The following is a 27,506-nucleotide window of genomic DNA, read 5'->3' as shown; positions in this document are numbered from 1 at the left end:
GTCATCTCTTACCTGCTGAGTCATCTCTTACCTGCTGAGTCATCTCTCCAGTCATTAAATAAATTAATTCTCATGAACAACAAGAAAGAAAAGTGAGGGAGCTGGAGAGATGGCTCAGAGATTAAGAGCACTGGCTGCTCTTCCAGAGGTCCCAGGTTTAACTCTCAGCAACCATATAGTGGCTCATAGCCATCTATAATTAGACATGGTTTCCTCTTCTCATATGCAGCATACACATAGGCAGAAGAACACTGTAAATAAATGACTTTTTTAAAAAAAAATGAAAAATGAGCAATAAAAATGTTGAGCTTTGCTGGGTGTGGTTGAGGTAGTACACACCTTTAATTCCAGAAATCAGGAAGCAGAGTCAGGCTGATCTCTGTTGAATTTAGTCAGCCTGGTCTACAGAGGGAGTTCCAGGGCATCAGGGGTACACAAAGAAACCCTCTCTGGAAAAGCTAAAGAAAGCAACAACAAAACAATCCCCCCCTCACTCACCCACCCCCCAAAAAAGGGAAAAGAAAAAAGAAAAAACAAACAACAAACCGTCATTGCCTGCTAGATAAGACGGTGCACACCTGTAATTCTAGCACTTGAATGGTTGAGGCAGGAGGATTACCACCAGATGGAGGTTGCAAAACCAGTACCAGGCCAGCCAGGATTACATAGTGAAACTCTCAAAAATAACATCTGGGTGTACAGATGGCTCAGGGTTAAGAGTACACAGTGCTCGTGCAGGCCAGGCTTGTGTTCAAGTTTGGTTCCCAGTATCCATGTCAGGCGGCTCAGGACTGAAATCCAAGTCCAGGCAGGGCATTGGACATCTCTGATCACCTGCTGTCACTCACATGTACCTACTCACTGATGCATAAATGTAATTAAAAAATAGAAATAAGCCTTCAAAAATTATAACAAAGCAAAAGCAAATCTTGTTAAATCCATGAAGGTGATTTCTTGTTTTCTAAGCTTTTTATTTGGGACTCTTGTCTTTTGTGAATTGTTTTTGAGTTGATGCTACATGCATAGTGTTAAGTACTTTTTCTTTTCTCCTTCCTTTTTGCGTAGGAATGTCTGATTCCCCGGGTTTTTTGCTCAAAGAGAAAGGATGAGATTACCAAGGGCTTCAGTCTCCTGTCCTTAGCTTTCGGGAGACATTTTCTTCCGGGGTTGGGGGTGGGTGGGTGGGTGCGGGTGGGATTGGGGTGTGGGGGGGGAGGGTGAGGAATCTTTTCTTGGGCGTTCTCTACAGTACTACAACTCCCAGCAGACACCGCGCGGTCCGTCTTCCAGCCACGGAGGGCGAAACCTTGGCTGCCGTTGGTTCTTAGGCGGAGGGCAGCCAGAGACTGGCGCCAAGACCCAGTCCTCCTAAACTAGCCTTAATACTCTGACCCCCGCGGAGGGCCCGCAAACCCGGCACTTCGTCCCGGGCATGTGGCTAGCCTCTTGTCTCCCTACCTCGTTGTTCCGGGTTTCTTTTCAGTTTCCCGCGGAACCGTCTCTTGAAGACAACCAACCGCGGCCGAGAGTGTTGCAGCCTGGCCAACCACAGGCGCGGTGGGCGGTGGCGGGGACCGAGTGTTGGGCTTCTGGCCTGGGAGAGCCAGCCGGGCCGCGACCTGAGGGGCGTCCGGCGGGGTGCAGAAGTGGCTTCTTGCGGTTAGAGTGAAGACACCTGTGGGACCAGCCTCCACTCATCAGAAGACCACTTCGAGTAACGGAGATCTACCTCAGCGACAATGTCCAGCCAGATCATCCCAGCCCTCCCCAAAACATTTTCCAGTAGCCTGGACCTGTGGAGGGAGAAGAATGACCAGTTCGTTAGAAAAGCTAAAGTAATATGGGACTCTCACCTTGTATCCTCAAGATCCCCAAAAGCGGTTATGCAGTGATCTCACCCCAGTCTAGGAAAAGGAACAGAACTTGACCTCCGTCTTAAAAACAGACCTTCCTTAGAAACAGAAGTGACAGGGATGTGCCCCCTCCCTTGTCTCTGCTACGAGAGAGAAGGACTGATTCTTAATGCCTCTCTACTTAATTTCAGCAGCTGACTAGGGAGTCTCGTCCGGCTCTGAGGCGACAGCAGTCGACTCAAGACATACTGGAAGGGTTTAGGGAGCTCCTCCTCACTCTGCAAGGTAAGAAAGAGGAGGCTCAGTTCCCCTCTTCAGCATCCAAAGATCAGCTTCTCTTCTGCGGTTCTGGAATTGAGGTGATTCTGGGAGTTATGGAGTCCTGTGTAAAGCACAGAAGAGACTAGGTAGGATTGTCTTTCAGTAGCTTAATTCCTTCTTGTTTTACACCACACACACACACACACACACACACACACACACACACACGAGAGGGGGGAGGCATTTAAAGAGGTGATTTTCAGGAGATTTAGAGAACTTCTTGTTCTTTCCAAAGTTGTCTGAGCAAAAAGTGAATTCTTTATTGAAGCCTTGGTTGGAGTGGGGTTGGTCTCTGGGTTGGAAACCATTTGAGCTGTGTGTCATGGGACAACCTGTTGCTCCAGGACTCCCTGCTGCTGTTCCTGCTCTTCCCTTGGAGCTGACTGTCATCTGTAATTATATAATCTTGAAGACAAGCCTAGCCCAGGGTTTCACTGAAGATCTTACCCAAGATCTTCAAAGGGGCCTAGAAAGAGGTAAGGTCGCCCCTCTTCCTGATAGTTTCAGTTTGGATTTAGGGATGAGGCTGGGGGTGAGAGGAACATCTGTCCACGGAGACAGATGTCCTTTTCTAATCCTCTTTATGTTCCTCAGACTGGGCAGGTATATTATTGTAATTTTGGGCTCTTTCAGAAAGGAAAAACCAGAGGGTGTGGGGCGATGAGAGATGAGTGTGTGTGTGTTTCTGCTCTACAGTGCTGGAGGCGCAGCAGCATCTGGAGCCCAAGTCACAGGAGGGACTCCAGGAGCTGTGGCACTCTGTCCTCTCTGCCTCCTCCAGTCTGCTGGAGCTACTGCCTGCCTTACACTGCCTGGCCAGCCTTCAAGCTGTCCTCTGGATGAGTACTGACCGCCTGGGGGACCTGACCTTGCTGTTACAAACCCTAAATGGCAGCCAGGTAACTGGGGAAGTAAAGATGACCTTCTCCCTGGCCCCAAATCTTCTAGGGCTTCAGACATGCTAAGCAAGCACTCTATCTTTTCCACCTTCCCTTCCTGTCCATCTTTCTGTTTTTTAATGTAATTTTATGTGTTTGAGTTGGATATATATATGTGTACCATGTTTGTGCCTGGTACTCATGGAAGTCAGAAGAGGAGGTTGAAGCCTCTGGAACTGGAATTACAGAGCCACCATATTGTGAGCCATCATTTAGATGCTAGGAACCAAAGTTGGGTCCTCTGTATGAATACATGCTCTTAACCACTGAGACATTTCTCTAGTCTCCCTTCCCTCCACAACATACACACACACACTTTTTTTTTTTTAGATAAGGTCTTCCTATGTAGCCTTAGACCAGGATGGCTTCAAACTCACAAAGACCCACCTATGTCTGTCTCCTAAGTGCTGGGATTAGAGGTGTATACTATCATGCCAGGCCTCCCACTTAGATTTGGAGACAGGCTCATACTGTGTACCCAGGTTGCAAACTAACTGCAGTCCTCCTGGTGCCGCCTCTCCAGTGCTGAGATACAGGTGTGAACCACCACACTCAGCCCTCAACTGTTTTTACTTTTTATTTGAAGATAGAACCTTAATAAGTTGTCCAGTCTAGCCTAGCCTTGAATTCACTCTGTAGCTAAGGTTCAAGATTTTGAACCTACAGTCCTTTTGCCTCAGCATCTAGAATATGAGTCACTAGGATAACAAGCCTACACCACTATTCTCTGCGTATAGCATCGTTATATTCTGGGAAGGCTGCTGTCATGCTTGTCAACAAACAAACAAAACAAACAACACACACACACACAAAGTCAAAATAACAACAATAAAAACACCAACCAACCAACCAACCAACCAACCAATCAAGCCCAACAGGCTTTCTGAGTGATCTTGCTCTGGTTAGCTCCTCATTGGGGGGATTTTCTTGGGGTCAATGTTTAAAATAGCTTAAAGAATCCAAGTAAGGCTAAAGCTCTTGGGACTGTGCTAACACCACCTTCCAGCCTCCGTCTTCTCATAGGGACTAAGACATGTTCCTTGTCCCAAGTTCACCAGGGCATATGAGTGACAGGGAGCTCTAGTTAGGACCTTTGAGCGGTTTTCTTCCTGCTGATATCATTGCACCACAGTTGTCTTTCTCTCCTGCCTGGGGAACAGTGATCAGAAGAACTCTTGGGCTCAAAGACCTGGTGGATTAGACAGGCAAGAAAGGGGATGCTTACAGGATTGGAGCCTCTTGACTGTCCTTCTCTCTCCAGACTGAGACTTCTGAGGATCTGCTACTATTGCTAAAATCCTGGAGCCCTCCAGCTGAGAAGCCACATGCCCCACTGATTCTGCAGGATGCTGAGAGTCTGAGGGATGTCCTTCTGACAGCATTTGCCTGCCGCCAAGGTCTAGCAACCGGAATCATTCCTTCTTTCTCTAAGGGGTCCTCTGGTCTTATGCTCTCTTTACCTCCATGAAGATTCTCTGTGTCCTTGTTTCTCATCATGCTTCCTGCCTTATAAGCTGTTTTTCTAAGCCTGTGCCATGATTGCCCCCCAGGCTTCCAGGAGCTAATCACAGGGAGCCTAGACCATGCACAGAGCAGCCTGCATGAAGCAGCCTCAGGTCTGTGTCCACCGTCTGTGTTAGTCCAGGTGTACACAGCGCTGGCGATGTGTCTCCGTAAGACGGTAAAGATAAAGCCCTAAGAATTGGGGGGAACCATGGGCATCATGCTTTGTGAGGGTGGCTGAGGCTTGTATCTTTCTGTTCACACAGGGAAATCCACAGAGAGCACTCTTGTACTTGACTGAGGCCCTGAAAGTGGGAACAACCTGTGCCCTTCCGCTTCTGGAGGCTTCCAGAGTATATAGGCGACTAGGAGACACCGCAGCAGAGTTGGAGAGTCTGGAGCTGCTGGCTGAGGTGAGGCGCGTCCAGGTGGAGACACCTTGTGGGGGACTGTGAGGGGCGTGTGTTGTGCTGAGTCGAGACAGGAGTATATAGATGCGTGCGGTTCACAAAGATTTCAATTTTTTTCTGTTCTTTTTAGGCCTTGAGTGCCACCCATGGCTCTGAAACATTCAAACGTCTCATTGAAGTAGAATTGCTACTTCCACAACTGGACCCAGCCTCTCCTCTTCACTGTGGCACACAGAGCCAGGCCAAGCACCTGCTAGCAAGTCGATGCCTACAGATGGGGAGGTGAGATCAGTGCCCTGTTCACCCGAGCCCTTCTTCCCATTTCTGATTTTTCACCGGACATGTGATTCTTTTTCTCTCTAAAATTTTATTTATTTTTGGGATATGTGGTGTGTGTGTGTGGGGGGGGGGCAGGAGAAACCTCCCATTCTGCTATTTTGGGGTGTATAGAAGCCAGAGGTCAACATTAGGTGTCTTTCTCTACTGCTGTCTCCTATATTTTTTGAGACAGGGTTTTGCAGTGAACTTGGAGCAGAGTAGTTTTGGCTAGACTGGCTGGCCATTGAAACCTTGTGATTTGCCTGACTCTGACTCCTCCTTTACCCCAAATGTTATATTTAAAAATGTGTATTGCTTAGGCCTGGAGAGATGGCTCAGCAGTTAAGAGCACTGACAAGTCTTCCAGAGGTCCTGAGTTCAAGTCCCATCAACCACATGGTGGCTCACAACCATCTGTAATGGGATTTGGTGCCCTCTTCTGGTGTGTCTGAAGACAACCACAGTGTACTCAGAAATACAAAAAACATAACTTTTTTTTTTACTTGCTGCCCACTAGTGGTGGTCCTGGTGCATGCCTTTAATCCCAGAGCTCGGGAGACAGAGACAGGCTGATCTCTGAATTGGAGGCCAGGCTGATCTACAGAGTGATCCAGGACAGCCAAGGCTACACAGAGAAACTCTGTCTTAAGAACCAAAAACAAAATGTGTATTGCTGTACTGGGTTTTTACAAAGGGACTGGAGCTCTAAACTCAGGTCATCATGGTTCTATAACAAGCACTTGATACAGCTAACCATTCCCCAGCCCCCATTCTTCTCTAGTATGATTGAATAAAGCATTGGCAAGACACAGGTCCCCACTGTTAGCCTCCTGCCTTACAGTGGGACCTGAAGTGGAGTCCTCACTCAGACAGTAACCTCTTTTCTTTGAAATGTGGAAGTGTCCTTCCCCATCCATTCTGAGATTTGATAGATCTGTGCTAGCCAAGGTTGGAGCTCCCAGACCTTGCTGTCCACTCTACGCGTCAGTGCTCAGGCATCCCTCCACGAGCCAAGAGAGTATTCTCATTGGAGCCTTGTTGGGGAGCCAGGGGCCTTGGTGAAGCTCACAGGTTGACTGACTCTCCAGGGCAGAAGATGCTGTGGAACATTACTTGGACCTGCTGGCAATGTTGCTGGATGGCTCAGAGCCAAGGGTAGGTGTGTGTTTAGGGTTCTGTGCCCTTAGGTGGGAGGGTAGGGATCACCCCTGCCCCCTTGGTCTTGCTGGGGAACCAGTTCTCTCTGCGTGGTACTGGGGCCATGGGTAAAAAGCTCAGGGATGGTGACTCATGCCACTTCATGTACCCTCCTCCCACCCCAGTTCTCCCCACCCGCCTCCTCTCTAGGGTCCTGTATGCCGGAATTGTGTCTGGAGGCAGCAGCAGCGCTGATCCAGGCAGGCCGAGCCTCAGACGCTTTGACTGTGTGTGAGGAGCTGCTCAGCCGTACCTCATCTCTGCTTCCCAAGATGTCCTCCTTGTGGGAAAATGCCAGAAAAAGAACCAAAGAACTGCCATATTGCCCAATCTGGGTCTCTGCCACCCACCTGCTTCAGGGCCAGGCCTGGTCACAACTAAAGGCTCAAAAAGAGGCACTTAGTGAATTTAGCCAGTGAGTCCAGGAAGACAAGAGTATGGGGAGATGCGGAAGGATGATTTTCTGATAGGGACCTGGGTTGGTTTACTTTATTCTTAGAGGCTACCTTAATTTCTAAGCTTGGTTCTTTATTCCTGTATTTATATCCCTCTTCAGGTGCCTTGAACTGCTCTTTCGGGCTCTGCCTGAGGACAAGGAGCAAGGTGATTTCGTTTTTTTTTCTTTTTCTTTTCTTTTTTTAACCAGGTCTAATATAGACCAGGATGGCCTCAAGGTTACTATTTTAGTGGAAGATGATCTTGGATTACTGTCCTCCTCCTCCTAACCAAGAGCTGGCAATTTAAGTGTTTGCCACCATGCCTGACTCTAACTTAAATTCTCAGTTTTTCTTAACTCCTAAAAAGTGTTGTGTGTGGGTTCCCTTTCCATTGTACCCCAGTCCATCAGACTGGGAGACTTAAGGACACACGTTGGGCATATTAGTACATACTAACTCTCCATTACTCCCAGTGGGGGATCTCTGAATTTGAGGCCGTTCTGATTTACATAGTGAATCTGAGTCAACCAGGGGTTTGTGGTGTTTTTGAGACTTTGTCTCAAAAAAAAAAAAAAAATGGGGAGGATATGAGGAGAGTGAGGACTGGGGGTTTGGTGACTGTGTCTGGGATGATGGGAAGATACTTGTTGACTTAGGTGGTGGTCTCTAGGGGCAGGCTCCAACTGTGAGCAGAAGTGTAGGTCTGAAGTGGCACGGAAACAGCTTCGAGTGGCTGCTCTGATTAGTCGTGGACTGGAATGGGGAGCCAGTGGCCAGGATACCAAAGCCTTAGGTGACTTCCTCCTCAGTGTGCAGATATGCCCAGGTAATATACACTTTCATGACATTGGCTATGTACTTGGACAGAAGTGTAAAGATGGAATCCCCGGATAGGAGGATAAGGTTGTATGGTACATACCCAGGAGGTACCATGTGTGCATATACAAGCAAGCATGTATGCAAGGCTCCTGAGAGCTCCCTGGTCTCCCTACTGTCCTCAGACACAAAGATCTGGACTCTGTGGGGATGGGTTTTGTAGGAACGGGGCCAGTTGAATACTTTGTACTAGGCAAGCAATGGCTTCTGGGAGAGGTTGGTTATAAATAATCTAGTTCAGGTTTCATATGTGTGTGTAGAAAAGATACTTCCTCTCTTAGTCTGTTTTTTTTTTCTTTTTTTTTTAAATGATGCCTCAGGCCCTATCAGGTTCTAAGTCTTTGTACCTTGGGGTGGGGCTCTAGGCCATAGAGATGGTTCCTTTTACCTACTTCAGACTCTGAAAAGATTGGATCGGAAGAATGAGGCCACTGCTTTCTGGCAGGAAGCCCAAAGTCAGCTGCCACAGGAAGAAGCTGCCGGGTGAGCTGAGTGTTGCTGGCTTGGGGCTGAGGGGGAGCTGGGAGTCCTGTGGTTCAGAGACCTAGTGGGTGCTGTGGTGCAGAAGGAAGAAAGGGTGTGAACTCTGTCCGTCCTTCACTCTCAGCCATCATCATTCTTGTTTTTCAGGTCTCTTCCACTGTATTTAGAAACCTGTTTGAGCTGGATCCATCCCCCTAACTGTGAAGCCTTCCTTGAGGAGTTTGGGACGTCGGTGATGGAGTCTTGTGACCTTTAGCTTCTTTGTTTCCAGGAGCTTGAACTCTGGCCTCTGGACTCTCTCCTTGGGGAGAGTTTTTTTTTTCTTTGTTTTTTGCTTTTTTTCTGCCTTATCCTCTTTGGAGAATGGCTGGAACTGATTGTTTCTAAGTAACTCCTTCACTCCTGAGGCTGGTCCTGTGAACCTTGATCTACTTATTGCCGGTCTAGTTCCAGAATGGTTCCATGAACAAATCACTGTCTGCTTGTGGCACTTTTCTTCCTTCCTTCCTCCCTCCCTGTCTTCTTTCCTTCCTTTCTCTTTTGTGTGTGTTGAGTAAAATCTTCTATTTATGTCTTACCTGCTCACTACACATAGTTGAATGGGAAGGAAAGCTCACAGCAAACTAGTTGGGTATTGGCTGTTTACAATACTCTATTTCCAACATCCATCTTCTGTCTGCTTTTCCTGTCTCCCTAATTCTCCGCTTCCCTCCCACTGTCTTTTTGGTAGGTTGGATTCTGGAGACTAAACTGCAGTTCCTCCCATAAATCCTCACTGCCTACCCTTTACCCACCTCACCATCTACCATAAGAGCTTGAGGTATGAGTCTGAAGAAAAGTCTACATTAATCTTTCTGGGGAAGCAGTGGCTTAGTCCTTTTTAAGTTATTATTAAAATTTTGAATTGCTTATTTTAAGTTGTGTGTGTGTGTGTGCCCTTGGAGGACAGAGGTGTTGAGCTGTAGATACAAGCAGTTGTGAACCACCTGACATGGGTACTGGGAATCCACCCTATGTTCTCTGGACAAGCAATTACGTGCTCTTAATCGGGGTCATTTCTAGCTATGTTATCTAAAAGCACAGCCAAAAGCCCCAGGAATCTGTGCTAGGTGCCAGGGAACAAAGTTAGGTCTGCAAAGTGACTTGACAGTTCTCTTAAGGAAGAGTGGTACTTGATACTTAAGAAGGTAGGCACATGTGGTACCCGGCTTTAATTCCAGCACTTGGAAGGCAGAGGCAGGTGCTCTACGTAGTATGTTCCAGGACAAGCCTGGTCTATATAGTATGTTCCAGGACAGCCAGGGCAATGTAGAGAGGCCCTGTCTCAAAAAAATTAATGGGGTTGGAGGGTGGTGAGATGTTTCTCAGAGTAGCTCCATTGCTAGAAACATCTCTCAGGTCAGTCTGTGTGGGTAGGAGGTGAAAGGTGGATTGAGTCAGGATGCCACCCAGAGCCAAGTGACCAAATTGTCTTTTTCAGGCACAAGGACCTTAAGTCACAGCACAGGGTTGATTTTCTTGCTCTTGGGCACTATTGCCTTTCTGTGTGTTCTGCAGTTGTCCTTGACTTTCTTGAACCTCAGTGCTCTCCCTCCCCAGATAATATTTATACTGTATGGTAAGGAGTATATACTCCCAAACCCTGAGAAATTGCAAAACCTGCGTGATTAGAAGAAAGTGCAATGGCAATAGAGTAGATTAAGAGCTGGGGTGTTGATTCAGAACTAGGGTCTAGAGAAGAGGGGGTGGGGTGGGGCTAGGTTGGTTTTTTTTGTAGACTAGAGTCATTAGCTTCAAACTTTTTCTTTTTAAAAAATATTTATTTCATTTATATAAGTACACTGTCACTGTATTCAGACAAACAAGAAGAGGGCATCAAATCCTTTTACAGATGGTTGTGAGCCACCATGTGGTTGCTGGGAATTGAACTCCGGCCTCTGGAAGAGCAATCAGTGCTTTAAACAGCTGAACCATCTCCCCAAGCTCCAAACTTTCAATCTGCCTTTAGCCTCTGGAGCCCTGGGATGTAGGGTGTGTACCACCATACCCAGCTGTTTTCACTTGTTGGCTGGAACTCTTTTTATAGGCCAGGCTGACTTTCACAGAGAGCCGCCTGCCTCTGAAGTGCTGACATTAAAAGCATGTACCACCATACTTTTAAAATTTGAGATACTGTCTAAGACGAGAATTATAGATATGTGCTGCTACTGCGCCGACCTGGTTTGTTTTTCAGAAAAGGTCTTGTATCCTGGATTGATCTCCATCTAATATTCCTTCTGCCTCAGCTTCCCAACTGCTAAAAGTACAGACCTAGCCCATCAACCACGCCCTTCGTTAGGGTCAGTGTTTTAAAGAAGCACGAAGGATTTTAGTATGGTGGAGTAAGAGGATCCCTAGGATTGGCGAGAAATGAAATACGTGAGCTATTATTACAACCCAACTAAATTAATAAGGGTTCAAGCCTTTGTGCGTGGTTCTTCCAGCTGCTTATAAACTAAGGAGCCAATCAATTGAAGCCAAGTAGGAGAGGCCTCCTCGGAGGGATAAAGACTCCTTTTACCAGAGGATGTGGCCTATTGCTTTTGTCGATTGGTTAAGACTCCCTATCCGTCGAGGAAGCGTAGTGATGCGGCCAATTGACGTGGCGTTACTAGGCGTGTTGCAGCCTTGAGGCGGGGCTAGGCCACAAACGAATTTTCTGATTGGTTATGGTCTGCGGGTTGCTGGGGAGAGGCACGGAGAGGCGGGCACGAGTCCCAAGGCAGGCGCTGATTGGTTGAGGTTAGAGCAGCTTTCCTTCCGATGATTCGGCTTTTCTCGGTTCAGTCTCCGTGAAGCGTTTGCAGCCGTCGTTTGATTAGTCGCTGCCCCCCTCGCGGATTAGGAGCTAGCGTCTCCCGCCCGCCTGCCGCCCCGGTGCCGCTGGGAGGAAGCGAGAGGGAGGCTGCCTGAGGGTTTGTCACTGGTGTTGCTCCTCCGCTTGAGTGAGTCAAGCCCGGGCCTAGTCGGTCGCCTGCCATTCTCGTAGCCGTTACCCTCGGGCCTCCACAGCCGCCGACCGGGAGAGGCGCGCGCCATGGCCTCTGGAGCCGAGTAAGTGTATGCGCGCGCCCGTCCGCCCGCCGGCTGCGGGGGCGCGCACCGTGGGACCCGCCGTGCTGGGCAGGCCCGGTCGGGCCGCGTCTGAGTCTAGGCCGGGAGGGAGAGAGACGGAAGGAGAGGCAAGGGGCGAGGGAGAGGGCCTCGGGCCGGGCTGTGCACCCGCGCGCCCCCTAGGTCGGGCCCGCGCTGGGCCTGGGTCGGAGCCTGGACAAGATGGTGCTGTGTCATGCAGGCCCCGATGGCCTGAGTAGCTCCCTAGGCTCGGCGGCCCCGGCCTAGTTAGGCCTTGGGGTCTACACTTTCTGTGTTGTGGAGCCCTTTGACGCTGGGACGCCGGTCGGCCATTTCGCCGACCACACGCGGAAGACCCTAGCCTGAGAAGGGAAAACACTGCGGGCCGGAGGCCCCGATTGGGCCCAGTGGGCGTGGACTTTGGGCCACGTGAAGGCCTCAGGAGCCCTGAGACTCAAGGGAAGGCCGGGCCGGGAGATCTGGGGGAAGCCCAAGCCGGTCTCGGTGGATCTGGGACGGTGTTGCCCAAAGTTGGCGTCTTTTGAACTATATGTAATGAGGGGCTGTTAGGGAGAGGGCAGCTCATAACCTTTCTCAAATGGCAGTTTTTCACCATGTTAGGCCTGTTGTAAACACCCGGAAGTTTTACCTAGGGTTTTTTTGTTTTGTTTTTTTTTTTTTTTGGTTGTTGTTGTTTGGCTTTGTGTATTTATTTTTGTTCTTGCTATGATCGGAGGTGACTAGAAAGGAGGTATTTTTCTTTTAAGGTGCTGAAGTTAGAATCCGAGTTGTTTTTGTTTCAGTATCTTGGTTTTGAGAGCTTGCAGGTTAGAGTTGGCTTAACTCTTCAAAATAAAAACATTTCTTTCCCCAAGCATCTACGTTGAGTCTCTGGACTCTTATGGCCTCACCTTCGTCTCTCAGAAAGCATCAAATAAAACCTAGCCAGCTCAGCCCATTTAGAAACTAGAGCTTCCCATACAAAAACAAAGCAGAACAAAAAACTAGCAAGTGTAGGAAACTATACAAATCCCGTTGTTTTGAGGCTATTAGGTGTTTTGAGTGTTTTAGGTTTCATTTCCTTGGGTGAGGTATTCACTCAGATGTTTGGTTATTAAAGGACTATTAATATTTTAAATGGCTAGGGTGGGTGGTGGTGTGTACATGTATAATCACAGAACTTGAAAGAAAGGCAGAATAGCACGCTACTAGGCTAGCTACACTGGGAGTCTACATATTGAGCCCTTGTCTCAAAAAACAACAAAATACACTTTTAAAATACTCTGCCAGTCTTTCAATTATTTTTTTGAGTTAATTTTTGTTTTTGTTTTTTGTTTTTCGAGACAGGGTTTCTCTGTGTAGCCCTGGCCGTTCTGGAACTCACTCTGTAGACCAGCCCGCCCTCAAACTCAGAGATCTTTCTGCCTCTGCCTCCCAAGTGTTGGGACTAAAGGTGTGAGTCACCACTGCCCCGCCTTCTGTTTTTTTGATATCAGGGACTCATGTAGACCAAATTGACCTCAGATTCGGCCTTGTAGCCAAGGCTGTGTTTTAACTCCTGGTCTTGCTACCCCCACTTCCCATATAATGGGGTTACAGGAATGTCACAGTATGCCCCACTTATATCTAGATTTTTTTTTTTTAAATTAGAATTCCTGAAATGTGGCATCATAGGCATTTTCTACCTTTAGGTCATCTTGGCAGTTCTTACCTGAGTTTCCAAGTTCCTTTTGTGGTCTTTGAGTTCTGGAAAGGACCTGAATCATGCAGATGATAGGAGATTTCCCTAAAGAACATATAGAGCAGTAATTGCCCTCAGCTCTTTTGGAGGTTACCAGCTCTAATCCCCACAGGTAGTTGGAGAATTTCAGGACTTTAAGGGCCTACTACTCTTCTCTAGGGCCAGGGTCTGGATTGGTAGGCAGATTGGAGGTTATCCTGAAAAGCACTTTTGAGAATAAAATACAAAGTGATAACTTGAGGCACTCCTGTAAATCAAACAAGAAGATGAGCAGCCAGCCTCTGGGGGAAGATATTTTCAAAGATGTGGGACAGTAGAAAATTTGGTGGATTTACACACATTTATTTTTTGAATCAACAAGAGCTAAGGAAATTCCCATTACTCTAAAGTAATGGTTTGAGATGTAACAACATAGCTGAGTGTGGGGATACATGTCTGTGGTTCTGAGACAGGAGGATCATTGCAAGTTCAAGGTCATCTTGGTTTACATAGCCAGACAGAGCTATATATAGCAAGACCCTTTTTTTTTTTAATAGCAAAATAAGTGAGAGTAAGATATTTCCTGTGGCAGTGCTTTTTTGTTTGATTTTGCTGTCTCATCTCAGCTCCTGGAAGAATGCTTTGTAGACATCCATTTATGATAACTGCTACTCTTGAAACAGTCTTGCTATGCAGTAGGCTGCTTGGAGCCTTTTGCCAATTACTGAGATAACAGGCATGGACCACACTGCCTGGATTTCATTAATTTGTTGAAGAAATAGTTTCTCCTCTTCTTTTGCTTTTTCCATTGTTTGACCTCTGTTTCAGTTAATAGTCATGCTTCTCAAACCTTGAAAAGCATTTTTTGCTTGGTTGATTGGTTTCATTTTGGCAAGTTAGAGTCTCTTACTGGGTCTCTGGCCTGGAACTCTGTAGACCAGTCTGTCTTCACACTCACAGATAGCTGCGGCCCTCTCTGCCTCCCGAGTGCTGGGATTAAAGGCTTGTGTCACTGTGCCTGGACAGAGATAACTTTTCAAAAGGAGAGTCCACTGAGTCTAGTAAGTGAAGGCTAGAAATGAGCTAGTTATAACATTGGTGCCAAGACATGGCTTAGTAGGTAAAAGCTGCCAGACCTGACAGCCATTGAATTCACATGGTGGAAGGAGAGAGCAACTACCATACCATACATACAGTCAGACAGATAGATATAAATACATGTAGAAAGAGAAAAAATTACTATCACTGTTGAATAATAATAGCTTCTAGGAAATTGATAGAAAATTAGTTGCTTGAGGGAAACTCACAAGGTCCTACCAGTCTCTCGGGCGTTACTGGCAGCTAATGGTCTTTTGGGTAAAGGGGCATATTTCCTAAAGTAGTATAGCCACATGTTAAGTTGTTCCTGTAAATAACCCCTCATCATGTAAGCTCTTAGACTGATGGTATCACATACACAAAACAAAAAATCATGAAAGAAAGGCAGTTGGTAGGAAGAAGGGGATCAATGGGAGAAGGACAAAGGAGGGCAGTGAGCTTAATATAAAAATACATGCATGCTTGATAATATCAGTGAAACCATCATGTATAACTACTGTGTGGAAATAAACTTTAAAAAGCAACTTAGCCTCCTAAATGAGAAGGATTTGAATTTTACCATTTTTCAAAATTTCTTGATTTTGTTTATGAATTAACAACAATCTGGTGCTTTTGCAGAAATGCTAGGAAATTCCTTTTGAGTTGGATCCTCTTTCTGAAGGTTCTAGATGTGTCTGATTCCTCTTGTGTATTACTTCTTGTTGTATGTTCTTTGTTTTGTGCCTGGTGTTCTTGAGATACTAGGAAATGCTCTAGGTTAATCAGGTTTATTTTGAGGGGTGGGTAATGCTAAAAATTGTGTTTTGTTGTTCTGAGGCTTGCTTGGTGAAACATGACCTCTTTGAGCTTTGTCTGGCTCATTTAATTCTCTTGGAAAACAGGCAATAAGAGAACTTCTTCAAAGCTCTGGAATTAATTATGATGACCATGTACGAGACATTATGAAAACATTTACATTTTTTGTCTCAAAATGTAAGAATGAATATTGAGATAGGTCTTACAGTCTCCATATTACAAATGAGAAGATCAGAGTCCAGCCAGGTTAACTAAGTTGAGTGCGATCACAATTAAGCATTGCCAGAGTTGGAATTTAGACTTAATAGTTCTTGTTGTAGAGCCCTGTCCTGTAGAGTCTTAAGAGTCTATAAGACTAATTTTTTTTTTCTTGGTTGCTTTTGGGCCTTTTTTACTCTTGTTACATCTTTTAATATTCTTTGGCCAGTTTCCCTATGTTGGCATAGGATCCTTTGGGGCCTAGCAGATTTGAAGAGCAGCACTCAGAATTCTAAGAGAATGGAGTGGGAATGAAATATAAATGAGCTTCCCTGGATTTCCTTTAGCTGCACTTTTAAGCTTCGTCTATTCATTCTTTCCTTAGTGAATCTCAGAGATTGGTGGTGTTCAGTATCTATTAGGTCTAACTTCATTTTTTCCTTTTAGTTCAAAAGGTGATGACTTATCAACAGCCATTCTCAAACAGAAGAACCGTCCCAATCGGTTAATTGTTGATGAAGCCATCAATGAAGATAACAGTGTGGTGTCCTTGTCCCAGGTAAGTTGGGTTTACAGTCCAGTCTTTACTGCTCTTAACTAGAGAGATTTCCCAGCTTTCTTTTGTCATTTTTCTTGGCAGTGATAGATAAAGTGGGGTTTATATGAAATTCTAGCCTAGAGGACTTCTTCCTATCTCAAGGTCAGTGACCCAAAGTCCTTACCTCTTTTTTTTCTTTCTTAGCCCAAGATGGATGAACTGCAGTTGTTCCGAGGTGACACGGTGTTGCTAAAAGGAAAGAAGAGACGGGAAGCTGTATGCATTGTTCTTTCTGATGACACATGTTCTGATGAGAAGATTCGAATGAATAGAGTTGTTCGGAATAACCTCCGAGTTCGCCTAGGAGATGTCATCAGGTTTGTATGAAGGTGGGGGATAGACTCCTGGCCTCTTAGAAATGAGACCAGATATAGCCTGCATTATAGACACCATCCCCCCAGCATTACAACCAGGGTGGAATCCTGGGCAACTGCAGATGTAGGAAGTCCACCTGGTCATGGGAAGACTGATGTTTCCAGGGCTGTGTGTAGGTTTGCACTGCCTTTCTAGACTTGTGAATGCATCTCTGCATGGTCCTTAGGACAAATGGCTTTCTTGATGACTTATGTTTTTCCAACTGGGGAGTATAATTCCTCATAACTGAGTTGGAGACATTGTATGAGGATATATATAGCTACTAAAAGATACACAGATATGTCTGTGGTATGAGTGATTTTGGTTGTTGTACCCAGTTAGGCATGAGGCTTCCACAGTCTCTAGTTGCCTGGCCAAGACCATTCAGTCTCTGAAATCTTTTTAATGAAGTCTTACTATGTTTTAAGTACTTTTTTCTTTAGAATGCTTAGTCACTTTCTTGTGGTGTTTGATACTGTAGTTGAGATTATTATTATTTTTTGATACAGTTGTAAAACCTTGTCCCCCCTACCCCCGAAATACTGGGATATTAACTAGAAGGCTAGACATGGTAGCACATACCTATATTTATTCCCAATAATTTTCAGTTCTTCAGAGAGACAGGAGATTGTTGATACTAGCTAGAAAGGATTATCATTGTTGAATATCCCATTTTAAAGATTCCAGTGGTAGGGCTGTGCATATGTGGGGCTTCCACATATTCTTAATTTTGGCTTAGTGACGGGTGGACTTCTGTTACCTCATCCTGAATGTGATCTGTCTTAGTTCTGCTTGGCTGTTCCTTTGCCTTCTCTCCCACCCTGCTTTCCTCCTTCTCTTCACCTAAGGCCATCCCTGCCTTTTCTCTTTCGCTTGCCATCAGCTGTCTGTGCCAGGCCCTTTCGGACACCCAGTGCTTGGGGCTGCAGTGTGGTTGGTAATGTGGAGTCTGCTTGTCATCCTCAGCATCCAGCCATGCCCTGATGTAAAGTATGGCAAACGTATCCACGTGCTCCCCATTGATGACACCGTGGAAGGCATCACTGGCAATCTCTTTGAGGTATACCTTAAGCCGTACTTCCTGGAAGCCTATCGGCCCATCCGTAAAGGTGAGAGAAACTGAGTTTAAGAACAGTTGTTTCTTGAGTAAACTTTATAACAATTCCATGCTATTTTTATACGTCTGAGTATGTATAGATGTAACCTGCACACATATTCAATTGTGTGCTCTCTTTCCTCTCTCGTGCTCTAGGATAGTAAGCCGTTCTCATGTATCTTTGAAGGATAATGTGGTCGCTATCAAGTTGAAAGTGTACAGCTCTACCATTCTTGGTTGTAGTGAAAAGTTAGACTGTAACAGGAATATAATACAGAGTTGTGTTTTACTATTGCCTAGTGTAGGAAAGGAAGGCATTAGTAAGAGCAACTGAGCTTTGTATTTTAGATCATGCAGTCTAGAGACATTTCACCTGGTCCTGTACTTGACCCCTCTAATTGCACTTGTATTGCTTTGTATTATAGGAGATATTTTTCTTGTCCGGGGTGGGATGCGTGCTGTGGAGTTCAAAGTAGTAGAGACAGATCCCAGCCCTTACTGTATTGTTGCTCCAGACACAGTGATCCACTGTGAGGGGGAGCCAATAAAGCGAGAGGTGAGTTACTCCCTAATCCCAGTTCACAGTTTTATTTTTTGTTTGTGATGCTGGGAATTGAACCCAGGGTCTTGTGCGTGTTAGGTAAGTACTCTGCCACTGAAATACATCCTCATCTCCCAAGTCATTACCACTCAGATAGTATTGGTGTTGCTTATCAAACTGAATACTTTTGGAGATTAGTTGGCCTTAATGGAAGTAGAAAACCACCAAGTATTTCTTGAAAGAACCCAATTTCATGAATGTAAGATGAAGTCTAAAAGATGTAAATGATCGGCACTGCGTGTGGTTGTACATCCCAGTAATCCTAGTGCTCAGGAGGTGGAGGTGGGAATATTGCTGTAAGTTTGAGTCTAGATGGAAGGTCGATGAAGTGAGACCCTGTCTCAGAAATGTCAGGGGACTGTGGCTTGGTGACATGGCTGCATTTGACCATGTTCCTATTACGCCCAACCTGTTTTGTTTGTGCTTGAGATAGGGTCTCACTATGTTGTTCTGTCTGGCCTGGAACTCAAAAGTAATTTCCTTGCTTCTGCCTCCCAAGATGGAATTAAAGGCATATGCCACTGTATGCAGAATTTTACTGATCCCCCTTAAAAGTCTTTCTACTCTCATAACTTTTTTTTTCAAACCTTTATTTACATGAATGGGTAGTATGCCTACCTGTGCGTCTATATGTCATGTCCATATTGGCTCCCCTGAGATCTGAGTTACAGACAATTGTGAGCTGTCATGTGGGTACTGGGAATTGAACCCACATCTTCTGGAAGAGCAACCAGTGCTCTTCCAGCACCACCTCGCCTTTGCTGGCCCCCTGAATTTATTTAGAATTGATCGTATGTGGGGGAGGTTATTGAACAGCTACAGCTTACCAGTGTCTATACTACCACTAAGGAATAGTCTGTTTTCCAGCTCCTCACAAGTCAGGCTACTTGTCTGGCACACACCACTCAAGGGGGCCAGAACTCCATTTGTAATGGGGGTCCCCAGTCTGTGTTTTTTTCCAAATGGGAAACGATGGAGTTTGGAACTTTTGTTGTGTTTCTGGTCTCTTGTGTGCCCAGGCGCTGCTGGTATACTGCGTCCACTTCCCAGGCAAGAAAGGGAAGACAGAGCCCAAACGGGTGGGACCCAGTTTGATTCTGAATGAGTGCTGAGAGTATGGAGGGGCTGCAAGAGAGATGTTCTCCTGGACATTTAGAGTTCACTATGAAGTGTCTCCCTCTCCCCCCACCCAATCCTTGATTGAAGAGAAAGTCCTTGCTTGTCCAAACTGCTTTATTTGATGGCAAATGTGAATACTTTATTGAGGGTGAAGTTGAGCTTAAATACTTTTTGAGAGAAACAATGCCCCAAAAGGGAAGCTCACTGACTGAATTGAATGCCCAAGGCCTGTCTAGATAACTTATTAGCATAGCAAACTTTGTGCTGTGTGACTGATTGCCATGGTCCTCAGTGGGCTTCCAGAGGAGGTAGTTAGGAGTTGGCTCTGGTCTTACTGTTCTCAGTTCTGAGTTTCAAGGGGTTTGGGCTCACTCAACCTTACCAGTTTTTCCGTCTGGTGGCACAGTCCACTTGCCCACTTGCCCACTTGCCCCACACCTCAGGGTAGAGTGGTGCCTTTATGAACCATCCTTCCGCCTCCACCCCATTCAAGATGGGATGTTGATGAACCCAGTCCTATGTAGGTCAGCCTTAGTTTTTTGTTTTGTTTTTTTGGGGGGGGGGCCTTTTTTTTGGGGGGGGGTTGTTTTTTGGTTTTTTTTGTTGTTGTTTTTGTTTTGGGATTTCTTTTCAGTAAAACTAAGGACTTTTGAGAGAGCAGGGTTTGGGTGTTTTTGCTTTGTTTTGTTTTCCTTTGACTGAGTATTGCTGTATAAGCTGTCTGGAACTCACTTTGTGTAGCTTAAGCTGGCCTCACATTCAGTCTTTGTGCCTCTGCTTTCCAAGTACAGAATTTACAGGCATGTGCCTGTCTTAAGACAAGATCCCTGTTGAAGAGAATCTTCCCACACAACATATTTTTTCTATACCAAATAGTGGGAGGATTTGGAAAAATTGTATTTTTGCTGACAATACTATTCCTGTGGGTTTTTTTTTTTTTTATTCTTTTATATTCAGGATGAGGAGGAGTCCTTGAATGAAGTAGGCTATGATGACATCGGTGGTTGCAGGAAGCAGCTAGCTCAGATAAAGGAGATGGTGGAGCTGCCACTGAGACATCCTGCACTCTTTAAGGCAATTGGTGTGAAGGTGAGTATCCTAAGGTCTGTGGAAAGTCTAAGATGATGCTTACAGTGTATAATCATTGATGTGACTGCCATAAGTGGCTTAAAGAGGCAATAATAATCTTTGGGTTTATAGAAGTCTCTAAATTCATTAGAACTATAGGTTGTCATATATATGTATGTACACATATAATATGCTTAAACAACAATCCTTATCTCGTGAATCCTATTAAAATTTTAACCATAATTTTGCCAATTTTTGTAGACCATTACTCAAGAAGGAAATTAATGGAGTGTTAGGATCCCGAGTTAACGATTTGAGAACCACCTGTCTAGAACATAGTTTTTTGACCTTTTCTATGTTTTACAACACACTAGATGACGTGACTACTTTGGCTAGTAAGCATACATGTGGTTTTGTCTTCAATGAGGGCAGTTTCAGTGTCTTGTGGATAAGGCTGCAGACAAGAGGAGAAGTTGCAGTTGATTATTTTAGAAAAAAAAGACATGCCTTCATTCACAGTACTTGTGAGGCAGAGGCAAGTGCATCAATGAATTTGAGGCTTGCCAGCCATATCTACAGAGGGAGTTCCAGGACAGCCAGGGTTACACAGAGAAGTCCTGCTTGTTTATTATTTTAGGAAAGAAATCCTGTTTTGAAAAAAAGATATTCTAGGGCTGGAGAGATGGCTCAGCAGTCAAGAGCACTGACTGCTGCTCTCCAGAGGTTCTGAGTTCAATTCCCTGCAACAACATGGTGGCTCACAACCATCTGTAATGAGAGCTGATGCCCTCTTCTGGTGTGTCTGAAGACAGCTACAGTGTATTCACATATATAAAATAAATCCTTAAAAAAAAAAAAGACATTCTAACCTGATATCAAATCATCAAACAATGGTTCTCAACCTTTAAGTTATCAGCATTGGAAATCACATATTTCTGGTAGTCTTAGGAACTAAGACACCACTCAGTAGCAAAATTAGAGTTATGAAGTAGCAACAAAAATTTATGGTTGGGGGATTCTAAGACATCAGAAATAGGTGTTTTCCAATGATAGTGACCCACAGATTTAGGACCTCTGTCCTAGAAGGTTGTAAATAAATACATGAGTGAAGAGCACTAACCCTGAAAAGCAGACCTTGCTCTAGTATATACCGTACATCCTGCTTTGTCAGAAATTGAACCCTTGCCGGGCGGTGGTGGCGCACGCCTTTAATCCCAGCACTTGGGAGGCAGAGGCAGGCGGATTTCTGAGTTCGAGAGTTCGAGGCTAGCCTGGTCTACAGAGTGAGTTCCAGGACAGCCAGGACTACACAGAGAAACCCTGTCTCGAAAAACAAAAAAACAAAACAGAAATTGAACCCTTGGCATAATAACTTGTTATTCACTATCCTTCCAGTTTCTAAAGTCCTCAGCTGTAACTTTTTAAAGGCTTTTTGTTATTAGTCTCCTATGCGAGTTGCATTTATAAATGTTACCAGTTTTCTGGCATCACTTTTATTTCAGTAACAAGAGTGTATATGATTAGTTAGTGTTTATTTCTGAGGAGTGTGTGTGTGTTTGTTTTGGGCAGCAGATGGGTGGGGAGGTTCAGACAGGGTTTCTCTGTGTATCCCTAGCTATCCTGAAACTCACTATATAGATCAGGTTAGCCTCAAACTCAGAGACCTGCCTGCCTCTGCCTTGAGTGCTGGGATGAAACGTGCAGACCTCATCTGGCTCTTTGTTTTTCTTTGGTCTCCCATTGTAAATCATTCTGGCCTCAAGTATGCAGTTCTTCCTACCCTCCTCAGCTGAGATAATAAACGTGTCTCAAAGGCTTGTTTGTGTTTGTTCTTGTTTATTACTATTTTATGTGTGTGGCTGTTAGTTCTGTTATGTATATGTGTGCACCACACGCTTTTGATGTCTAAAGAGACCAGAAGAAGACATCAGATCTTCTAGAACTAGAGTTACAGGTGGTTGTCAGCCACAACCACAACCAATGGAAAAGTAGCCAGTGCTCTTAAATGCTGAGCCATCCCTCTAGACACCAAAGACCTTTTCTTAATGGTACCAGTGTGGAGCCCTGATTGTCACCCCTCACTAGAGTAAAGTCAAGCTAGTTTAGAAAGGGTGAGTTGGGGGAAGGTAAACTCCTAACCCTAACTGAACTTTGTTTTCCTCAGCCTCCTCGGGGAATCTTGCTATATGGACCTCCTGGGACAGGGAAGACCCTGATTGCCCGAGCTGTGGCAAATGAAACTGGAGCTTTCTTCTTTCTGATCAATGGTAAGAAACGTCGTCCATCTTGTATCTGATTAGACGCGTTCCTTTTTTGTTTGTTTGTTTTTGTTTGTTTTGGCTTTGGTTTTTTCAAGACAGGGTTTCTCTGTGTAGCCCTGGCTGTCCTGGAATGCACTCTGTAGACCAGGCTAGCCTTGAACTCAGAAATCCGCCTGCCTCTGCCTCCCAAGCGCCGGGATTAAAGGCGTGCGCCACTACCGCCCGGCTAACTAGGCCCATTTCTGAATTGAGCAACTCATGGAAACATCCATTTGCACCCATACCCTTCAGCACTTTAAAAAAATTATTTATGATTTAAGGTTATTGGTGCTTTTGCTGCATGCCTGTGTATTATGTATGTGCAGTGCCTAAGGGGGCCAAAAGAGGGTATCAGTTTCCTTAGAACTAGAGTTACAGCTTATCATTAACTACTATTTAGGTGCTGGGGATTGAACCCTGGACCAAACAATCAGTGCTCTTAGCTACTGAGTCTTCTCTTCAACCTAGCTTTAGCCCTTTTTGTGTGTACATGTATGTTTGTTAATGTATATTGGTATGGATGCACATGTGTGGAGTTCAGAGGATAATCTCATGTTCTTCAGGTGCATATCTTTTTAGAGACAGAGTTTCACTGACCTGGGACTATTTAAGTATATAGATTGACTAACCAGACAGCTGCAGGAATCTGCCTGTCTTTCCTTTTTTTTTTTTTTAAATATTCATTTATTTTATTTATATGAGTACACTGTAGTTGTCTTTAGACATACCAGAAGAGGGCATTAGATCCCATTACAGATGGTTGTGAGCCACCATGTGGTTGCTGGGAATTGAACTCAGGACCTCTGGAAGAGCAGTCAGTACTTTTAACCACTGAGCCATCTCTCCAGACCATCTGCCTGTCTTTCCAATGCTGGATTTACAAGTGTGTGCCACCATGCCTGTTTTGTTTTATTTTGTTTTAAGATTTTTAGGGATCTAATTTGAGTATTCATGAGTCTAAGGCAGATTCTTTAGGTCCTGAGCTATCTCTATAGCCTCCCTTAAGCATGTTCTGATGAATGAATATATTATGGGAAGATAAGCAATAATGGGGAAGGCTTTTTAAGGGTGGGGTGGAAAGAGATAAGAATTAAGATATGGTCTCACTGTGTGGTATTGTAGTAATTTTAAAAGTGAAAGTATTTCTCTATCTCTGGCTGGCTCACAAATAAATGAAACTGAATCTAAGATTTATTTAATTAAGCTTTACCGCACAGTACCCGGGCAGTCATTGATCTGTTCTACCCCTCTAAGCTCATCTGGATACCTCCCAGTCAAAATCTCTGAGATACTTGGATTTTACTACTGGTTTGGTTCTCTGGGCTTCAGAGATGTCTCCAGGACCCCTTCCTCACTGAAATTTTCTTCTTTTCCCCCATCCCCAAATTGGTGGAAGTCCCACCCTATTTTCTCTTCTGCCCAGCCATTGACTGGTCAGATTTTATTGACAAGTCAAAATAAATGGGGAGCAATGTTTATACAGACTTGTAATAAGCATTACAATGCCATGCCAGGATTGCAAATAGATATGGGAGTTGAGAAATGTGCATTGGATTAATGCAAGGGCAATCCTTTTTGTTTTAAAGATTTATTTATTTATCTTATGTATATGAGTACACCGTAGCTATCTTCAGACACACCAGAAGAGGGCATCAGATCCCATTACAGATGGTTGTGAGTCACCATGTGGTTGCTGGGAATTGAACTCAGGACCTCTGGAAGAACAGTCAGTGCTCTTAACTGCTGAGCCATCTCTCCAGCCCCATGAGGATAATCTTTACACAGTATACAAAAGCTGTTGTAGGATATTTTGCCTACAGTGTGACCCTGGCAGATATTCTTGTAGCCCAGGTCTGTCTTTTCTTCCCTTGAGAAAGATTGTGAATAAGCCGAAGACATTTAGGGAAACAAGCTGTAGTGATAAATCAGAAGTTAGTTTGTTTTGAGATAGGCTTTCTCTGTGTAGTCCTGGCTGTCCTGGACTCACTCTGTAGACCAGCCTGGTCTTGAACTCACAGAGATCACCTGCTTCTGCCTACCAAATGCTGGGATTAAAGGCATGCTTGCTACAAGGTTTATTTTTATCTGAGATTATTTGGAGAATATGGGCTGAGGGATCATTGTCTGTCTTTAGAATGATACTTAGATATTAGGGGTCCATTGGTATTTAGCCTTGTACCAAATCATCTTTGTCATCGCCGTAGTTGGAACTGTGTATGTAGAGTTCATTGTTTTCTCTTTGGTCTGGCCTGGTAGTTCTTAACTTGATAATGGGGGTTTAGGAGAGGCTATTAGAGACAGAAATTACTGCATTCTTACTCGGGACCTGTGTTTGGGTTAGGGGGAAAAAAGTTTCTTTAGGGATTGAGGGAGGACAGATTTTTGTTATTGTCTTAAAAAAAAAACTTTTATTTATTGTGTGTTTGTGCTGGAGGGATGGCTTAGCTGTTAAGAGCACTGACTGCTGCTCTTCCAGAGGTCCTGAGTTCAATTCCTAGCAACCACATGGTGGCCCACAACCATCTGTAATATGATGTGTGTAATATTCTGGTGTGTCTGAAGACAGCTACAGTGTTCTCATATAATAAATAAAATAAGTCTCAAAAAATTTTTTATTGTGTGTTCATGCACATGTGAAAGTCAGAGGACAACTTGGAGGATATAGTTCCTTGTTTCTATTATGTTGGCTGTAGGATTAAACACAGGTCATCAGGCTTGGCAACAAGTACCTTGACCTGATTAAGCATAAACCATCTCACTCACCCTGTCATTGTCTATTCTGTATCTCTTCAGGTCCTGAAATCATGAGCAAATTGGCTGGTGAGTCTGAGAGCAACCTTCGTAAAGCCTTTGAGGAAGCTGAAAAGAACGCTCCTGCTATCATCTTCATTGATGAGCTTGATGCCATTGCGCCCAAAAGAGAGAAAGTAGGAACTCACCCAAGGGGATGGTGAGGACTTGAAAGGTCCTGACCTAGCTTCTGACCAGACATACTGTCTTCACAGACTCACGGGGAAGTGGAGCGTCGCATCGTGTCTCAGTTGTTGACCCTCATGGATGGCCTAAAGCAGAGAGCACATGTGATAGTTATGGCAGCAACCAATAGACCCAACAGCATTGACCCAGCCCTACGGCGATTTGGTAAAGACCTTAAATTCTTTCCAACTTTTTTTTTTTTTTCTTTTCAAGACAGAGTTTCTCTGTGTAGCTCTGGCTGTCCTGAAACTACGAATACCAGGCTGACCTTAGACTCGAGAGATTCACCTGCCTCTACCTCCTGAGTGTTTGGGATTAAAGGTGTGCACCACCGCCGTGAAACCCAACCTGTTCTTACTTGTTGGCATATTGTAGTTCTACTGGACTTAATTTCCTTATCTCACCTCTCTGTCTTTCATCAAAGTTACTTACTCCACAGAATTTAAGTTCTTTGCCGTGGCAGAACCTAAAGTCTTTTTTCCATTCTTATGTTCCCTTTAGGGCAGTCCCTCAATGTTCCTAGTGCTGCAACTCTTTAGTATAGTTCCTCATATTGTGGTGACCTTCAATACTACTTCATAGCTGTAATTTTACTACCATTATGAATCGTAATGTAAAATATCTGTCATATGGGGTATTTGATATGTGACCTCCTGTGAAATAGTTGTCCCACTTCAGAGGCTCCAGACCCCGAGGTTGAGAACTGCTGCTTTAAAGTGACCATCTATATTGTTTTGCCTAGGCCTGAACATCAGACTTCTAGGTTGTGAGACATTAATGCTAACTCTAAAAGAGTTCTGGAGTGACTTCTGTGGAACAGAAACTATCCCTGTTTTACATTCCGTATTGTCCTATAGGTCGCTTTGACAGAGAGGTAGATATTGGAATCCCTGATGCTACAGGACGTTTGGAAATTCTTCAGATCCATACCAAGAACATGAAGCTGGCAGATGATGTGGACTTGGAACAGGTGGAGTAGTGATGATAGTTGGCCAGAATTTAGGAGATCGCTGTTTTAGAAGGTTGCAAGTTACAAGCATAGCCTAAGAAAAGAACTTGGGGAGCATGAGCAGGAGGAGCCTGAGTTTGAGGCCTGTTGGGCTACACAGCAAGAGCTTATCTTTTCATGTTTTTAGAGCTGGATGGAGATTGTTTTGATTTCAGGGCAGGAATATGATTCTTAGTTGTTGCTGTGTGTTAGAGTACACATTGTTGGAGCAGCTTTATTTCCAGGTCCCCAGTCTGGCTTGAATATTTAACACCTGATGGTAAAAAGGTCTGCTATAGTATATCTCTTCAAGGAAATAGGAGGAATCAGGGACATGGAACATGGGATGGAGCCAGGATTTTGTTTCTGACTTGATAAGGCAGTGGATCTTGAGGATGGTCAGTATATTTTCTCTTTGCAGGTAGCCAATGAGACTCACGGTCATGTGGGTGCTGATTTGGCAGCCCTGTGTTCAGAGGCTGCTCTGCAGGCCATCAGGAAAAAAATGGACCTCATTGACCTAGAAGATGAGACCATTGACGCTGAGGTCATGAATTCCCTGGCAGTTACTATGGATGACTTCCGGGTAAGGACTGTATATGTTATCCCCAAATTAGGAATATGTATGTGTATTTTGTGTGTGCCCCCTTCCCCCAGGTCTCATCCCCACTTTTTCAAACTCCCTTTTTAGTGGGCCTTGAGTCAAAGCAACCCATCAGCACTTCGGGAAACTGTGGTAGAGGTGCCACAAGTAACCTGGGAAGACATTGGAGGCCTGGAGGATGTCAAACGTGAACTTCAGGAGTTGGTTCAGGTAGGCTAATTTGTTCTAGTATGGTGGGTCATACTACATACTGGTGCCTCAGTATGTAGTAATCAACCTTTTAGGTCTCAGACTCATTTACTAAGAATTGTGAGTATAACTCTGTTACCCAGTTTTAGGTAGTAAGGAGCTGTCTTAGGTTACTACTGCTATAATGAAACACCACAACAAAAATGAAAGTTAGGGAGGAAAGGGTTCCACATTGCTGTTTGTCATAGAAGGAAATTGGAACAGGAACTCAAAACAGGGCAGGAGCTGATACAAAAATGCCTTATAGCCGGGCGGTGGTGGCACATGACTTTAATCCCAGCACTTGGGAGGC

General features: G+C 44.8%; 2 protein-coding genes across 4 annotated transcripts in view; both read left to right on the top strand.

Annotated features, from left to right (window-relative positions):
• The first annotated feature begins 1,535 nt into the window (after positions 1-1,535).
• On the top strand, positions 1,536-9,156 carry Fancg (FA complementation group G). Of its 3 annotated transcripts, none has more exons than XM_028779041.1 (14): positions 1,536-1,835; positions 2,045-2,138; positions 2,519-2,650; positions 2,871-3,073; positions 4,374-4,509; positions 4,663-4,793; positions 4,882-5,028; positions 5,156-5,307; positions 6,432-6,498; positions 6,666-6,955; positions 7,097-7,143; positions 7,654-7,803; positions 8,219-8,336; positions 8,484-9,156. In XM_028779041.1, the coding sequence occupies exons 1-14, from the start codon at positions 1,740-1,742 to the stop codon at positions 8,590-8,592; spliced, it is 1,872 nt and encodes a 623-aa protein (XP_028634874.1). In that variant the 5' UTR covers positions 1,536-1,739; the 3' UTR covers positions 8,593-9,156. The 3 variants fall into 3 exon arrangements, 2 of the variants coding, with proteins under 2 accessions (XP_028634874.1, XP_028634875.1); XR_003712852.1 differs by having other exon boundaries at positions 1,609-1,835; positions 7,648-7,803; positions 8,251-8,336; positions 8,484-8,600; XM_028779042.1 differs by having other exon boundaries at positions 1,609-1,835; positions 2,048-2,138; positions 7,648-7,803; positions 8,484-8,616.
• Positions 9,157-11,087: 1,931 nt separating this feature from the next.
• Vcp (valosin containing protein) overlaps positions 11,088-27,506 on the top strand; it is a 19,790-nt gene continuing 3,371 nt past the window's right edge. The window contains exons 1-12 of the mRNA XM_028779040.1: positions 11,088-11,429; positions 15,709-15,820; positions 16,004-16,176; positions 17,180-17,322; positions 17,735-17,865; positions 19,987-20,118; positions 22,262-22,364; positions 25,191-25,324; positions 25,403-25,538; positions 26,231-26,343; positions 26,783-26,947; positions 27,053-27,175. Coding sequence (XP_028634873.1) covers positions 11,413-11,429; positions 15,709-15,820; positions 16,004-16,176; positions 17,180-17,322; positions 17,735-17,865; positions 19,987-20,118; positions 22,262-22,364; positions 25,191-25,324; positions 25,403-25,538; positions 26,231-26,343; positions 26,783-26,947; positions 27,053-27,175 — 1,482 coding nt within the window. The 5' untranslated portion in view covers positions 11,088-11,412. The remainder of the gene's footprint in view (positions 11,430-15,708; positions 15,821-16,003; positions 16,177-17,179; positions 17,323-17,734; positions 17,866-19,986; positions 20,119-22,261; positions 22,365-25,190; positions 25,325-25,402; positions 25,539-26,230; positions 26,344-26,782; positions 26,948-27,052; positions 27,176-27,506) is intronic.

Source organism: Grammomys surdaster, unplaced genomic scaffold (assembly GCF_004785775.1).
Source record: "Grammomys surdaster isolate TR1022 unplaced genomic scaffold, NIH_TR_1.0 344, whole genome shotgun sequence".
Lineage (NCBI taxonomy): Eukaryota > Metazoa > Chordata > Mammalia > Rodentia > Muridae > Grammomys > Grammomys surdaster.
Note: the sequence above shows the minus strand (reverse complement) of the source record. Positions and strands in the feature narration are given on the sequence as shown.